The sequence below is a fragment of the Micromys minutus genome (genome assembly GCF_963924665.1).
Source record: "Micromys minutus genome assembly, chromosome: 9".
NCBI classification, from domain to species: Eukaryota; Metazoa; Chordata; class Mammalia; order Rodentia; family Muridae; genus Micromys; species Micromys minutus.
Genome location: NC_137978.1, coordinates 35,884,513 through 35,901,955, shown reverse-complemented (window position 1 = coordinate 35,901,955; position 17,443 = coordinate 35,884,513). Strand labels below are relative to the sequence as shown.

Genomic DNA, 17,443 nt, shown 5'->3' with positions numbered 1-17,443 from the left:
ACTAGCTTTCTATTATATGCACTTATTTATTGGGAAGTAGATGTATGCCCGTGCTCCTGGGAAGGGGGAACTACAACTTACAAGCAGATGCTATCTTTCTCTTTCCCTTAGGTGGTGCTCAGGAAAAGAACTTGTGTCTTCAGGTTTGGTCTAGTGCCTTTACATACTGAGCCATCGCAGGTCCTCTTTAACTGTTTCCCCATCTCCCATCTCCTCTCTGCAGCCCATTCTCCAAGCAGCAGCCTTTTCTTTCTTTAAGGATGCTACTCCTTACTGGATGATCTCAGGGTGAATCTCATCTTAAAAACACCTAGTTAACCCTGCCCACTTCTAAAACCTCTTATTTCCTACTTCGATTGGATTCCTTTATTTGTATTCTCCTCGAGGCCCAATCTTTTCTAGGCCTTCCTCAAACCTACCTTGCCTGAAATGTCACCACCCAACTCTTCCTGCTTTACTCCCCAAAGGCTGTGCTCACCCAACCAGTAAGTGTTGGGCGTTTAAACTTCTGCCTCCACTAGAAAGCAGAAACTCACGGGCAAACTACTTCAAATCCCAGTTAATAGTAGGTGCTTAATAAAGAATGAATGAAGGTAGGTGGAGGGCTTCAGGCACAGAATGCAGCGTGTTTTACAGTGTATAAAAAAAAAAAAACGGATAGCAATTCTTGTCTACAGTGCTTAGTTTAAAATAAAAGGTAACATCCAATAAATGTGAGACGAAATTAAATCTGATTTGTGGCCAGTACGAAAAACATTCCTCGTACGCCCGGGGGAGACGATCACGCCCGCCCTGAACACGCTCAGTCGTGGCAGCCCGAGCGCCTGCGTGGTCCCTCCAAGGTGACTGGATCACCAAAAGGCTGAGCCATTAAGGAGGCCCCGGCGTTCACCCAGCCGTGGAAAGGAGACCCTTATAGAAGGCTGGAGTAGGCCCGGCTGCCGCGGCCCACGTGCGCGATGAGCCCAGCCCCGGGCGGGAACGTTCCCTCTGCGCGTCCTCCCGGTACTCTATGGTGCTTACGGCCGAGGCTCTCATTCTAGTTCCGGTCTCTATGGCGGCGGAGGCAGGAGAAGCCGTGGGTCGGACGAATTAGTCGCAAAAGAAACCAATGAGAGCGCAGGAGCCGCGGAGCGTGAGCCAATAGACGCTAGAAACCCGGTCAGGTGGTGAGATGGACAACGATGCAGGCCAATGGGAGATGACGAGGGCGGGTCGATCGCGGGGCTTATCCCGCCCGTCCCGCCATTCTCGCTAGTTCGATCGGTAGCGGGAGCGGAGAGCGGACCCCAGAGAGCCCTACCGCCGCCGCCGGCCTAGTCACCATCACACCCGGGAGGAGCCGCAGCCGTCGCCGCCGGCCCCAGTCACCATCACCGCAATCATGAGCAGCGAGGCCGAGACCCAGCAGCCGCCCGCCGCCCCCGCCGCCGCCCTCAGCGCCGCCGACACCAAGCCCGGCTCCACGGGCAGCGGCGCGGGTAGTGGCGGCCCGGGCGGCCTCACATCGGCGGCGCCCGCCGGCGGGGACAAGAAGGTCATCGGTGAGCGCCAGAAGGGACCGGGGGTGGGGCCGCGGGCCAGACCGTTAGGCGACGCGGCTCGAGCCACCGACTACGCGGCCGCCCCTCCCCCCCCGGGCCCGCGGCGCGCGCACACCGGGATCCCGCCGCTGCTCCGGCCGCTGCCGCCCCTCCCCCGCGCCCACCCGCTCCGGGGCCTCGTGCTCGGGGTCCCCGCCCCGCCGCCTACGCAGCCGGAGCAGCGCGGACTGCTTTCCCGGCCCTCACGTGCTCGCCTCCCGGGCGCACACCCACCTCGGACCCGCGCTACCCGGCGCACCCACGTGTGCGGCGAGGGCGGCGGCCCGGGCCTGCGGCCGGATCCTGGACCGACTTCCAGGGCCAGCTGGTGATTGGACGTTGTTGTGCTTTGTTTTCCAGCAACGAAGGTTTTGGGAACAGTAAAATGGTTCAATGTAAGGAACGGATACGGTTTCATCAACAGGTGAGATGCCGGTGTAGGAAGCTCGGGTCCGCCTACTGCATGTGCAGCCTATGGGCCGGAGCCACCACGGGCATGACAGGGTGGGGGATTGGGACCTTGTGTTTCTTCTTTGGGCGACAGGATTATTGGGTCCGTAGAATTGCTTTGTTTTGCCGTTAAGTACCAATCTTGAGCTAGCCTCAGAGCTTTGGCACAAAGCAGGTCAAGGCAAGCGCGGCGCATAAACCTTGCCCTAACAGTTACCTTGCATCAAACTGAGGCAACTCCAGGCTAAGCACGTTTTTAACCTTGACATCCTTTTCTACTTTGAAATTGCTATGTAGGAATGTGACCCACTAATTAACATACAGGTGATCTTTCACCTTGTTAACCTCTCGGAACGAGATTTGACATGTCAAGTGCCTGAGATGTTATCTGTATTATAAGGTTTTGTTGCCTTTGTTTAGACGACTCAAATATGCAGTCCGTTTAGTACCTCGAACATATTTTCTATAGACCTTCTTTAGCCGAAGAGGAATCTTATTTGTCCAAACGGCAAGTAATACCCTTGAAAGGAAATGGTTCTTCCTCATTTTTTATTTCTTACTTCCTTGTCAGGGAATCATGCTGATCAAATCTATTTTTGTTGAGCGTGGCTATAGCTTTTTGGGGTAACCTTAAGTCCTTGGGAACGTAGCCTTGATCGTATTTGGCTTGGTGTTGTAAACTATACCTTCATATATCCAGAGGATTTGCAGACGGCTGTGCTAAGTGCAGGCACTGCCTGCACTCTGAGCTCCCTTGTGAGCCCGGCATCTTTTTCAAGATGGCTGCCAAGGCTAGTGCAGTTGCATGGGTGTAGAGCACCGCGAGTGCCAGCAGCAATCCTGGCCGTACAGCTGTGAGACTTGGCGCCATTTCAGCATTTTCTCTCTTACATGCTTAGAAGGCGTTAAATAAATAAGTAGATGGTGAAAAGAAGGCTGAAGAATGACACAGTGCTTGTGAATGGGCAGCTAGACTTATAAAAATAACAGTGTTAAAAAACGTTCACTGATGAGCCACCACACAGTTGTGGAAACACTCTGGCAAAAGCAATTACAATCACTTAATGGTCTGTTCTCTACAGTTGCAATTAGAGGGAAACATTTCGTTATTCCAGACTCTAGGATTTCACCTGTCACAGGCTGTTAGCCTTCCTAAGGCTACATTTTCCCTTTTTCTTTCTTTCTTTTTTTTGACCAGTGGGTTGCTAGTGAGCAAAAAAGAAAATGATGCTTTGGTGCTTGTGTGTGGTTGGTTTCCTGGTAGCTGTTAAAGTGATCATTATTCGTGGTTTGGTTGAGATTTTCATCCTGATGGTCCCAGGTGATGCTGAGAATTGTCTGCACTCACCTTCCAAAGGACAGTTTCAGCCCCTAGCCCATTATAGCTAGCTAGCCTCTGGCAGTTCTTCCTTCCAGTTGGGTAAATTGCAGTTTTTGTATTATTTAAGACATTTTAATATTTACCTGGGCTTATCACATTTTTTGAAGCAGTGTCTAAGATTATACCTCACTTGTTTTATATTGTGCATTATGTAGATTACAATCATTGACCATGTCCTTAGTATCAAATTAGTTGATCATCCTTCTAGGCAAGTTAAATGTAATTGGCTTTTGATGACTCTGTTAAACTACCTTAACCTCAATTACTGGTTTAACTGTTAAAATGTGCTTAGTTTCTAAGCAGGCCATTATATTAATGCTGTGGTTTTTAAATGAGATACACTGAATCTAGTTCCAGTGAACTAGAGGTTTGTCCTAGTTAGGAAAAGTATGGAACACCAAACAGTGGGAACACGTGACTCCAGATGTGGTCAGCCCATGTAAAATGGGAGATATAGGATAGCAATGCACTGAATTCTGGATTATATGTTCTAGGTTCTTTAGCTATTTTATAACTTACATAGAAGATTTCCTCTCTCTTTTTGGCCTTTAGAGAGAGGTCTGTTTACTGGTGAATTCTTAAAACTTGGTCAGAATTCTTTGTCCTGAGGCTTTTAATTTTAAACGCTGCTGGTTTTGTAAATTTTTCAAATGAAGGGACTGGGGATGTGTTGCTCTATTGGTATAGAGTGATTGAATAGTGTTCCTAACACTCTGAGGTTTTTCCATACACTGCATAAAAGTGGTGATGCATGCATGTTATCCCAGGCTGCAGGATATCAGGGGTCATGCTCTGCTACTTAAGTGAATTTAAGGACAGCCTGGATTACATATCAGGGCCCTGTCCTCACCCTCTTGAAAAAGTTGAATAATGCCTGGGGTGATGGCACACACCTTTAATTGCACTCAGGCGGAAGAGTTCAAGGATAGCCAAGGCTCCACAGAAAGATTGTTTAAAAAAATAAGAACCAAACAGGCATTATGACCTATCTAGGAACTGAAAAAATTGTTTGCTTTATTCCTTGGTATACTGTGTTGACCCCCCCCCCCCCCAAAAAAAAAAAAGCATGTAGCTTAACTATTTGCATCTCTTTCCCCAATTAACTATTTTAAGGTTTATTATATTTAAGTATACTGTAGCTGTCTTCAGACACACCAGAAGAGGGCATCAGATCCCATTACAGATGGTTGTGAGCCACCATGTGGTTGCTGGGAGTTGAACTGGGAGAGCAGTCAGTGCTCTTAACCACTGCACCATCTCGCCAGCCCAAGAACATTTTTCTATGTAATGTGTGTGCCTTTTATGGTGGCAAAAGTTAGGGTTGGGATTATGGTTCAGTGATGTTTTTATCTTTTTCTTTGAGCCACAGTTTGTTTCCTGAGAATATTTGTGTGGGAGGGCATGTCTGTGCTACAAGATGCAGGTCAGGATATACCAACTTTGCTGTTGAAGTGTAACTGCCATTTTTGCCTTTTTATCCATGGTCTAAAAGGTTAGCCTTGTCTTTAACATGTAATACTGTCAGTGTTAGTCTTCCTTTAGGGGTCCTCCCTTTTGGGAATTCCATTTGTACAGTTACTGCAGTAACTGGTTATTTTATTCAGGGTTGATTGAGAGATTTATACTTGAAAAACCTTGGAGACTTAGGTACTGTTCCTGGAAAGAACAGGCTTGAATGTTTTGTCCCATTAAAAACAGGAAGTAGTAGGAACAGGATTTGAATGTAGTTTTCTGGAGTTTTTTTGTTCAACAACTGTTATACTCTGAAAATAGATCCTAGCCATTTTCAGTTTAGAGCTTGTCCACACAGTTACAGATAAGAAATTAGGATGACTGACTGGTCTTTGGTATTTAAAGACTTTATACATGATCTACACTGAAGTCTTTGTTTGCTGACACTAGTCCTCAGGTGTGACAGGTTGGCTGCCTTTTATTGTATTCCAGGAGGTCCAGATTTGTGGTGAATTTTGGTTTAGTGTGCAAGATAGCTTTGCAAATTAAAGGATTTGTTTGCTATTCTATACTGAAATTGAGATGCAGTTGAGGAGTTAAAGAAGAGAATATTGTGCCTTCTCAGTCTTGTTGGGTTTGAGGTAATAAGGAAATGGGTCTCTTCAGGGAGTGGTGAGATTATAGATGTGTGCCTCCAGACCTAGTGGTGTCATCTTGGTTAGTTTTTTTTTTTTTTTATTAGAGTCTGTGTTTTACTACTTAGCTGAGGTTCACTCTGGCAGGATGAGCAGGTGTCCTGAACTTCATACAGCCACCAGCAGGACCAAAGGTGGCACATAAACAGGACAAAGCTCAGTTGGCATAACCATGAAGACCAACCCCTCTGAAGGTGCTTCAAGTGCAAAGGCAATTCTTTCGGCTGGGGAAAGTAGGGGGTTGGATCTAGCTTATCAAGAGCAGCAAGAAAATCACAGCTTTTTTGCCCGGTGATTGTTGGTTTGGTCCAAAGGATCATGCAGTGGTGGCCTTCCTAGAGTCCACATTGAGTTTAAGTAGCTAGTGCATCTCTGTTGCCCCTGAGGGAAAGCAAGAAGAAAAGATCAGAAGCATAAGTTAAATATTTATGATAGTAATACATTATATTCCAAAAACTAGTGAAGTCTATTGTAATACTGCAAAGCCTAAAGTACTTTGCTACTGTGTTCTTGGTAAAAATAAACATTTTGTAGATTGGAAAGGTTTTGACAAATCTTTTGGGCTTTTAAAGTCATTCTATCTCAGAAGTCTCTTAAAATATCTACAAAAATTGGTGTTGCACAAGAAGACCTGAAGGCTTTGACTGTTTAAGGAAAGGGACATGCAAGAGATTGAATGCTGGGGCACTCGGTTTATCTGCATTAATCACCCATCTTTTTTTCTTTTTATAAAATTTACTTATTTAATTTTCATATATGAGTACACTGTAGCTGTCTGCAGATAAACCAGAAGACATCAGATCTCATTACAGATCAGATGGTTGTGAGCCACCATGTGGTTGCTGGAATTTGAACTTGACCTGTGGAAGATCAGTCAGTGCCCTTAACCACTGAGCCATCTCTCCAGCCCCTTAGCCACACATCTTAAGATGACAGAAGTCAACATACTCAGTCACTAACATTCAACAGAATCCTCACCATGTTGTAGTTCTTTCCCTCTTTGCTCTTAAAGTGTTGTAGAAAAGCAATGAGTACATTTGCCTTCTGTGTCTCCTATACCAAGACTCTGGTTCTGGAGTCAGGTGGCCTTCCAGCTTGCCTTGAAGTCATCTGTGGTCATGTCTGAGAAATATCCACCTAGAAAACAAGTAAGGAATGACGAGTTTGTGATTTTAGGGTAAGCGTCAAAGTTCGGAAATTAATGTTATTTCTAATAAGATGTGTGTGGAGCAATTTGTTAAGGATAATCTTAAGATAGGTATTTAATAAGGGAGTAATGTGTTTTTTTAAAAAAGCACTTCATAGGGGTTTTGTTCTTTTGTCTTTGGCTTGTCAATTTCTAGCATCATGGATGATTTCATTGAGAAGACTCAGTTCTTTTATTATCATTTTGTTCCTGTTAAGTTTGTTTTTTGGGCTGGAGAGAGATGGCTCAGTGGTTAAGAGCACTCACTGCTCGCCCAGAGGTTCTGAGTTCAATTCCCACCAACCACATGGTGACTCACAATCATCTGTAGTGAGATCTGATGCCCTCTTCTGGTATGTCTGAAGACAGCTATAGTATACTTATATATATTTTAAGTTGCTTTTAACTTTTAACCCTGTTGGTAACTGTAGGGAGTTTAAATGATAGGTGTCTGAGCAATGTTTTAGAGGTTTAACTGAGCATATTGTGCAGTGTGTGGCACGAGTAGTAATAGAAGGGGGTCTACATTCCATGCAAATGGCCACAGGTTGTATTTCAGTTCAGTGCTTTGTGGAGATGGTGAGGATTAATTAATGATGCCCTCTGACCAAAATTCGAAGATTAAATGGTGTATGTAAAACACCAAGTATAATGCTTAGAACTTCATCTCAAGTAATAAAGGATGCTGTGTGTATGTGCACATTTGCCTGGTGCCCACAGAGCCTATAAAAGGGCATTGAACCTAGAGTTGTAGTGTCAGTTGTAGGTGCTGAGATCCAAGTCTGGCCCTGGCCAGAGCAAGTGCTTTTACTGTTGATCTATCTCTGCAATTCCGATAGTGTTTTCCCTCTGTTGTTTTAATAAGTTATTTTAATGTCTTGGAGGCAGTACTATTTTAGCTTGTCCTAATACCTGCTGTGCTTGTGGTTTGGGTTTTTTTTTTTTTTTTTGGGGTGTATTCACAAAAATAAAGTATTTCTTAGGAAATAATACTACTGTCTTATTGTCAGCCTTATCCTGTTTTTAAAACTAGACCCCATGAACTTTTACACCTCAGAAGTAATTGTTTATTGTGATTAAAAACTGTGAATTTGAAGCATAATCATGGGTTTTTTGAGGCAAGGTCCACAACCCCTCCCCGTGTGTGTGTGTGTGTGTGTGTGTGTGTGTGTGTGTGTGTGTGTGTGTGTGTGTGAGAGAGAGAGAGAGAGAGATATATCTCCATCCCTGGCTGTCCTGGAACTCACTTTGCTCTTGGCTGACCTCAAACTCAAGAGATAAGCCTACCTCTGATTCCAAGTACTGGGACTAAAGGTTTGCACCATCACAGCTGGTTCGTTCCTTATTTTACTGCATTTACTTATTGGGAGATTGGGAACATTTGTAGGTCAGAGGACAACTCAGATCAGCTAAACCCTGTGTGGGTTTCAGGCATTCACATGGCCAGATTTATCAAGAAAGCACACTTATTTACTGAACCATTCATTTTACTGGCCCCCATCATTTTAAATAAAGCATTATCAAAACAGCAAATATGGATGAGGTGGTACATGCCTTTAATCTCAGCACTCTAGAGACAGCTCTCCAGGTTTGACCTGAAGCCCACCTTGTCTGCATATTGAGATTATATATGTTCAGACATATAAGCAATAGACAGTGATTTTAACTAGGTAAGAGTAAATTTAGTATTCATATACTGTTAATATAAAAACCCAGCAGGATAGTGATTCTTGGGAGGGAGTGTCTGTATATAAGCTCTGGCTGTTCTGGAACTCACAGGTGTCCACCTTACTGCCTCTCTCCCTCCCCACAAAGCCAGGACTCTGGATCTTTAGGTGTCATTCCTTAAGCCTGGTACCACTTCTGAGTTGCCTGGCTTTAGAATGGTAGTTACATGCTATGATGCAGCCTCTAAAATCTTTCTAGTCTTGTCTACCTTTCACCTCTGCCAGTGTTTGTTGTGCTGTAGAGACCTGGATTAGAAGTAGTTGTTACTGATATAAATTAATGCCCCTACCTATCCTTGAGGTAAGTGCCTTGTGGAATTACAGATCGGCAAACCTCATGATCAACTGTCAAGTCATGTGGATTTTGTGTTGTTTTAAATAAAGATGTGTGGTTGTTTTGTTCCAGCAAACCAGTTTTATTATATTGTATCTATTACTTTGGTCAAAGTTGAAGCCATTTTGTGTGAGTTCTTTGCATGCTTTGCTTCTTAGTAGTGTGCCACTAGTGTCTTTGCTCATTAAACTAAAATGTTAGAACTAATACTGAGACATTTCTCTGGCTTACCAATAGTGAACAGGGTGGAGAGGGTCACTAAAGGAAAGGCACTCTTTTTCCAGTGCTTCTAGTTCCTAATGAATCTTCACTTCCTGTTTCCAATTAGTCAGTTTTTTCGTTTCTTCCATTTTTGTTCCAAGAAATTTAGCCTAAATGACTTCATTAGGTGACCCTTTAGTCTAAGACTTGGTCAGTTCGTGTCTGAATTTTGACCTTAGGCCTAACTAACTTGCTGGGCTTTGCTTATTCAGGTGGTCCTTAAAATTAACCTCTATTTTATGGAATAAATTTTCTCACACCAAATTCTTGTAATGAAGGAAAAACTGCCTGCTTTCCTGGTAAACTAACTAATCCAGCTTGTACTGTGAAAGCAGTGGCAGAGCCATAGCCTCAAGGTCAGGCTGGACGTGAAACTCAAAAAGTAGAAAATTTTGCTAATGTATTTGGCAAATTTCGCTTGCCTAAGGATTGTGGAGTCTATGTATGATGGGAGGCGAAAAGGATTATACATGCCATTAGAAATAGTATTAGGCACATAAGTGAGGTGTACATAGCCTTACATTGTTCTATTCTCTTGCATTGTCTGGAGGTTAGAAATGGTGAGGCGGAAGTGGAAGTGACTACTGTTAGTAATGCTGGCTGTAGATAAAGGTGTGCTAAGTTATTGTTAATGTTTAATAGGGCAAGAACTGGGAGAGGCATTGCTTGTCACTTCAACTTTGAATTATGGCTTATTTTGTTACAGGGCCTTAGACATGTTTGCTTATCACTGTAACAGTTCAGTCTTAAGCACATTTCATGTAGCTTGTTTTTTCACTGTCTTTCTGGTTTTTCTACCTAAGATGTGAAAATTTGTTTCTCCAATGTTTCTAATGTCCCAGCACACATACATTAAAAAAAAAAAAGTCAGGAATTATTTTCCACTTAATCCCAGACAGCTAAGAACTCCTGGGCTTGTTTTTAATTGGTCTCACACAGTGAAGCTTGCATTCAGTATCTTTACTTGTTCTTTTCTGTCTTACAGGAATGACACCAAGGAAGACGTATTTGTACACCAGGTGAGAGCTTATGTAGATTCTCTGCAGCTCTGGCCCAAAGCTTGTGAGGAATGGGTGGGTGTGCTCTCAGCTGTGGTTCTTTGCTAAAGGTTAAGTCCAAGGATGAGTTGATTTAGTTCTGGATCTTAGCAATACCATGGTGGAAGTGTAGAGTGAGCCATTGCATTGGAGAGCGTCCACTTAATTTTAAATAATTAAAATGTTAATCTGTTCAACTCAGTTTTCATACCTGTTTAAACAGATACCCACCATAAGTGTAAACCTGAATAGTGTTTCTATAACTATACAAAACATTGGCAAGAAGACACTTGCAGATGCTATAGAGTCAGGTCTGCCTTAGTAAGGGATAGAGCTTTATGGGACAGTTGCCTGTTTTGTAAAACAGAAAATAGGAAGCCAGCAGCATGTAAGGCAGGTCTTATTTTAAATGCTTTCTGTTCTCATGTTTAGAATTGACTAGAAATTAAATCATCACTAGAGATTTAGCATTAAATGGAAAGCATTGTAGCCAAGTTGTGGTTGGTCAGTAAATAACATTAATTGGCTACCAATGGTTTTGGAAGAGAAAACTCAGCCAAGCAGAAAGTGCATCCTGAGTAGGTAGCAGAGTGACTGGGCATTTTGAGAATGATTGTTATTAGAGTAAGGTGCTGCCACATTAGTGCTCTACTGTACCATCAGGCTTGTCCATAAGGTAAGGGGACAAGTGACTGCCTGACCAGCTTTCATTGGGACTGGTGAGGTATCACTTATATTGAAAGTTGTTTTAAATTTTAACCACTTTTTTTTAAGTGATAAAGTTCAAAAGACCTAGAATCAGAATTTGGACTTACTCCCCAGTCAGTATACAGACAGCTAAGAGCTTGGGTGGCAGCATCCTCCTTATGAGGAGTTTACATTAGCATTTTGTAGCTCCTAGAAATTAGATTCCTATATAGAATCTAGTATATCTAAAACCCTTTGAGTATAAGTATGCAAATGTAAGTCATGTCTTTAAAAGATTAACGTCCTTGTTGGGGTAAGGTGACTTACCTTTCCTCTCACGTGCTGAAATGATCAGACTTGAACAGACAAGCAACATTATTAGTCTTACTGCCACTGGCAACCATGCGAGATTAGAAGGGGCTAAAGATGAATACTAATGTGTTTGGGGATTTTAGTGCATGCTTCTGCTACCCCCTATGACTGCAAATAATTGAGAGTTGGCTACATATAAAAGCGGCAGTTGAGATGACAGATGAGATCAATTATTTGACTCAACTCATCCAGTAGTATTATCCCACAAAGTGTCACCAATATGCTTTCCTACTTATTTTTTGCAAGTGGTTTCAACATGGAGTTGTTCTTCTTGGGACTTGGCTGCTCAGGTCGTTGTGGTGGATCAAGTAGACTGCAGTTCTGGGCACCGGAGCTTAATTGGCCTCAGCTTTGTTGGTTGTCCTGCCTCCTCTGGAATGGAAATGCATGAGTGATCCAGTAATGGATACTGCTGTGATGTGGAATGAACATGGGATTTGGAGTCCCAAGACCTGGATTTAGAAAAGTTCTGCCACTTAATAGCTGTGTGACCTTGGGCACTTTATAATTTTTTTAAAGCCCTATATAATGTAATACTTAACTGTTTTCTGGGGAGGTAATAACCAACAGTCCCGTACAGAGAAATGCACAGTGGTATAGTAGATACATGTGAAATGCATTTCCATGGAAGTATTCATAGACAGGCTGGAAGGGATTTTGGTTGACATTTGTAATTGAGTTTGATATAGTCAAGGGACAAGAGTTGTTAATGGTCAAAGTTGAAGCATGTAAAACTATAAACTCGCCTGTCATCTAAACTGGCCGTGTGTTGGGCTAGCTTCTGCTATTAAGTGCAGTCTTTGGGGGATAGATGGAGGCCTCATTTTGTTTTAAGCTTCATATGTGATGCTTTTCCAAAAAGCATCTTACTTTACACATTGTTGTGTCTGTCTTGCGCATTTTAAATTACCTTAGTTTTGTAAAAAGTGGTAAAATGCTGGGGCCCTGTAAGATCGGAGTGTTTGGTTGAGGTTGGGGGTGTCACTGGTCTTCGCTTTTCTAAACTATGGACAGTTTGGTGTTATGCAAAGCAAATATTAAGTATATATCCAAGGTAAAAATGATGTTGACGCTGGTACATTTAAAATGAAAAAGCACATTCTTCTCCCCTGTTAATCTATTTTTGGAATGATGTTACTAGACTGCCATAAAGAAGAATAACCCCAGGAAGTACCTTCGCAGTGTAGGAGATGGAGAGACTGTGGAGTTTGATGTTGTTGAAGGAGAAAAGGTGAGGATGCCTTTTGTGTAAAGGTTTGACTTCGGTATGGAAATGATGTGGAGATGTCATCCGCTAGGATGGTGGCTCTAATTGGATGGATGATGTGTTCTGGTGACCACACGAACACAGGTGCATCAAGCCTATGTGCTGGCTGCAGTTAGAGAACAGTCTCTTCAGAACAGTGAGGAGCTGATGTAGTCATTCCTCTGCACCCTTTGCCCATGCACACCACCTCTATTTTGTTTTCTCTTGGGTTTGGTTTTATTTTTTTCCCTCCCCAGCTTTTGTGAAATTTATTGAATATTTGGATTTCCTTTGTTATTGTCAATAAATAATGACTTTTTGTAGGGTGCGGAGGCAGCAAATGTTACAGGCCCTGGTGGAGTTCCAGTTCAAGGCAGTAAATACGCAGCAGACCGTAACCATTACAGACGCTATCCACGTCGTAGGGGTCCTCCACGCAATTACCAGCCAAATTACCAGAATAGTGAGAGTGGGGAAAAGAACGAGGGGTCGGAAAGTGCTCCTGAAGGCCAGGCCCAACAACGCCGGCCCTATCGCAGGCGAAGGTTCCCACCTTACTACATGCGGAGACCCTATGCGCGTCGACCACAGTATTCCAACCCCCCTGTGCAAGGAGAAGTGATGGAGGTAAGTGCCCAAAGTACAAAGAATTGACCATGAGTATAGCGGCACTCTTGTCTGCTTGTCCTGGGAATTGTACCTAGCTAGGCTTTGATGTACTTCGGTGCTAAGGGTGCAGCCCTCCCTGCTCCTGTATTACATTTGAGAAAGATTGTATCTTGACTGTCCTGGAAATGTTCTCCTAAATTAATTACCCTTTTATCCATCATAGGATGCACTTTTGATAGTGATGAACCTCCAGGCTTGTTAATTTATGATGGGATCATAGTTCTTAGATGTCTTGTGCTCAGTCAAGAGTTGGAATTTAGCTGGGCAGTGGTGGTATGTGCCTTTAACCCCAGCATGCTGGAGGCAGAGGCAGGTGGAATTTTTGACTTGAAGACAGCCTGGTCTGCATGTACGAAGTGCCAGATAGCCAGGGCTATGGAGAAAGACCCTGTCTCAAAACAAAGAAAGTTTGAATTTGCCTGATTGGGATTTTGTTATTGATCACATAGACTTTAATTGCTGATGTCTTCCAGGGTGCTGACAACCAGGGTGCAGGAGAGCAAGGTAGACCAGTGAGACAGAATATGTATCGGGGTTACAGACCACGATTCCGCAGGTATGGTTCATCATAACCGGTTTCTATCAGGTTCTTCAGCCAGACGGTATACCTATCCAGCATCATGCTTCTCTTTCGTGAGTCATTACTTCACATTCTGTGTGTCCCCCTCCCCCCCAGCTTTAGACCAAACCCAGGGCCTTCCTTGTGCTTACTAGACAAATGCTCTGCCACTGAGCTAAATCCCCAATCCTGGCAGGCCCCCCCCCCCCCTCCCCCGTGATTCTAAAGATATCCTGAAGTTAGTGGTCTAAGAATGTATTTGCATTTTTGGAACTGCTTTAAAATAGCTTGTATAGTTAAAGCTTTCTTTGTCTTTATTTCTTAAGGGTTTAGAATTCCAAGTTTTTTGTCCTTGAAAAGATAAGAGTAGTTCAAACAACAGTATGTGCAGCATGCTTACTTGCTGCATAAGTCAACCTGAATTCAGGTAGGGCCTGTGTCTACCTACTCAAGAATAAGAGACAGTACTGTGTAGCAGGTATTTTAGGTAAAGGACCTACTGGGATAACCTAGGGAAAGCTTCATGAGCACCCGTCTTTATGGCTCAAGCAAGCTCAGGGCTTAAAGAAACCCAGGGAGGTTATATAGTTAGGTGTGCTTTTACACATGGAGACTGGATTGGCAGCTAGTTTTTCCGCCCCATTCCAGAATTTGGGATTGAATCCTATGGCTTATTATTTGACAAGCGCTCACTGGTGAGTATCTCATTCTGACTCTCCAACCCCTAACTGTGTATGGTGTCTGTATGTCAACATTGTGATCTTTCTTAATCATTTCCCTCAGTCTTAAAAGTCATTATTGGATCTGCAGTTTATTGATTGAGCTAGACTGGCTGGCTAGTGAGCTCTGGCTTTCTATCCTCAGTGTTGACATCACGATCAAGGTGTTCCTTACATTTGATTTGTCTCGTAGCTCCTCTCCTGCTTTTTTGGTTTCTGTTTGTTTTTAAGGGAGAAAGAAGGGAGAATGAGATTACTCAAGTTGCCTGAGCTGCCAGCCTCATACTACCAGCCTTCTTGCTTTGGCCTCTGGAGTAGCTGGGATCAAAGGCAATTACTTACCATAGTTTCCAGCATGACCAGGGGGTGTGAGCATAATATTATTTGCTCTGTATTGGTTTGACTTTATTTTTGAGGCAGTGTCTCACCTGGTAATTCTGACTGGCTCAAACTCTTAGAAATTGCTTGCCTCTGCCTCTTCAGGGCTAGAATTAAAAGGTGTGCACCACCATGCTTACTGCCCTGTGTATTTATTACTCATTTGTTTTGAGATAAGGTTTTATGTAGCCCCAGCTATTCTGAAACTCTGTAGGCCAGATTGGTCTCAAACTGAGAGATAGATCCAGATCTACCTGCCTCTGTCTCCTGAGTGCTGGGATTAAAAGCAGGTATGTGTCCAAAATCATGTGTTTTTAAGATTATTAGGGACCTTGTGATGGTTCACTATAGATGGTTATATATTTCTTAGATTTATTTGTATGTTTTGCTTGCATGTATGTGTGTCCAGCACATGTTTGGCTGGTACCCTTGGTCAGAGACATCAGATCCTTTGGTAATGATAAGAACAGGTAGTTGTAGATGCTAAGAACAGAAGCTAGTTAAGAACTCTTTAACTAGTGGGCTTCTTGGTGGGCATTATTTTCCTGTGTTATCCTTGTGCTCAATTCCTGCTGTTTGTTTTCATGAAGACTCAGTGTTTTTGTCCATTATCTTATAGGCATCAACAACCAAGTCTTCTGATTGCTATACTGTAGAGCTTTTCCTAGTTTTCTGGTATCTTGAGCAGATAATCTTTTGGTGGTGGTTTTAGTTGTATTCCTGCCTTTTATATTGATCCTTTTAGCTTCATGATATGTTATAACTAATGTATCTAGTTTTTAAATTTTTGTAAGATTTTTATTTGTATGAAAGTTTGCCTGAGTGTATGTCTGGTGTCCATGGAAGTCAGAGGAGCTAGCGGGTTCTCCTGAAACTGGAGTTGGGGTTGGTTGTGAGCCACCATGTGCTGTTAGGGATCAAACACTGGTCCTCTGAACAAATGTTCTTAATTCTGGAGCTATCTTTCCAGCCCTTGAATTAATTTTATCATAGGTAACACATTTTTCACTTTAAAGTTCACACAAGGTACAGGATTTTCCAACCTTGCCACAAATTGATCACAACTCAATTGATTTCTTGTCAGTTTAAATGTTCAGGGTATTCGTGAGCAAATACCTGGGAATATTAAGACATGTGGGAAGTATAGCTATTGATGCAAAGAAAACTGGTATCAGTAAGAAAATGGGGTGGATTTCAGTGTATGAAAAATGGACGTGAGAAATTTAAAAGTTTTACATGCATGGTTCAATTTATAAGCATTTGAGCAGCAGGCTTGGCCTTATTGACCTTGGTTTATATGGATGAAATATAGAATATACTTGGCTTTTGAGTGACTTATGTTTTTGCTAAGCTGTTTTCTAAGATCATGTAGTATTCATTTCAGGGGCCCTCCTCGCCAAAGACAGCCTAGAGAGGATGGCAATGAAGAGGACAAAGAAAATCAAGGAGATGAGACCCAAGGTCAGCAGCCACCTCAACGTCGGTATCGCCGCAACTTCAACTACCGACGCAGACGCCCAGAGAACCCTAAACCACAAGATGGCAAAGAGACAAAAGCAGCCGATCCACCAGCTGAGAATTCGTCCGCTCCCGAGGCTGAGCAGGGCGGGGCTGAGTAAATGCCGGCTTACCATCTCTACCATCATCCGGGTAAGTCTGTACCCTTTGGCTTCCATTGCACTGAACTCTAGTGCAAAAGAAACTAAGAGATTTAGACAAGCCATTTTATATTATAGTGTTACTCACTCTAACACAAGTTCGACAAATGTACGTTGTGGTTATGAGCTGCCTATGCTTCTGAGTCAACTCTGATTTTGGCAGAAAGCGAAGCAAAGTCTTCCTGTGCTCTGAAGACAGTGTTTTGAATTTTAAGGTTAAAAGTAACCTTGCCAGGTTTGGTAGTGCCTACCTTTTAATCTTAGCATGGGGGCAGAAGGTAGAGAGATTTCTGAATTTTAAGCCAGCCAGGGAATCTGAGGTCTGTCATTTCTGGCTTAATTTACTTACATTTGCCTTACTTGCTAATAAGACTTAGCTCAGGCTCTGGGGTTGCCATTTAAAAACTTCGGGGTATGGTAAATAAGAGTCTTTTCTTTGCAGTTTGGTCATCCAACAAGAAGAAATGAATATGAAATTCCAGCAATAAGAAATGAACAAAGATTGGAGCTGAAGACCTTAAGTGCTTGCTTTTTGCCCGTTGACCAGATACACTAGAACTATCTGCATTATCTATGCAGCATGGGGTTTTTATTATTTTTACCTAAAGATGTCTCTTTTTGGTAATGACAAACGTTTTTTAAGGAAAAAAAAAGGTCTGGTTTTTCTCAATACACCTTTAACGGTTTTTAAATTGTTTCATATCTGGTCAAGTTGAGATTTTTAAGAACTTCATTTTTAATTTGTAATAAAGTTTACAACTTGATTTTTTCAAAAAAGTCAACAAACTGCAAGCACCTGTTAATAAAGGTCTTAAATAATAATGTCTGTCTAGTTTTGTCATAATTCAGTAATCTCCCACTGCAGGGTAACAGGTGACACTGACCACAGGGAACAAGACCACTTTAATATCAAAGTCTCTCGGGTGTTTTGTGAGATATCAGATGTAGAGTAGAGTAGGCCATACAAGTCTGTGAGTGATGTTTCCCTCTAAGGGGAAGCACCACACAGTACATTTAGCATTACACTTAAAAGAACTGCTGTGTGGGGA

The 17,443-nt window shown here is 42.8% G+C and overlaps 1 protein-coding gene across 3 annotated transcripts; it reads left to right on the top strand.

Annotated features, from left to right (window-relative positions):
• Positions 1-1,249: 1,249 nt before the first annotated feature.
• Positions 1,250-17,210, top strand: YBX1 (Y-box binding protein 1). Of its 3 annotated transcripts, none has more exons than XM_080922144.1 (8): positions 1,250-1,544; positions 1,944-2,007; positions 10,055-10,088; positions 12,307-12,396; positions 12,736-13,038; positions 13,554-13,636; positions 16,121-16,386; positions 16,837-17,210. In XM_080922144.1, exons 1-7 carry the CDS (start codon positions 1,385-1,387, stop codon positions 16,353-16,355), a joined length of 969 nt encoding a protein of 322 aa, XP_080778270.1. In that variant the 5' UTR covers positions 1,250-1,384; the 3' UTR covers positions 16,356-16,386; positions 16,837-17,210. The 3 variants fall into 3 exon arrangements, with proteins under 3 accessions (XP_080778270.1, XP_080778269.1, XP_080778271.1); XM_080922143.1 differs by having other exon boundaries at positions 16,109-16,386; XM_080922145.1 differs by lacking the exon at positions 12,307-12,396 and having other exon boundaries at positions 16,109-16,386.
• Positions 17,211-17,443: the final 233 nt, after the last annotated feature.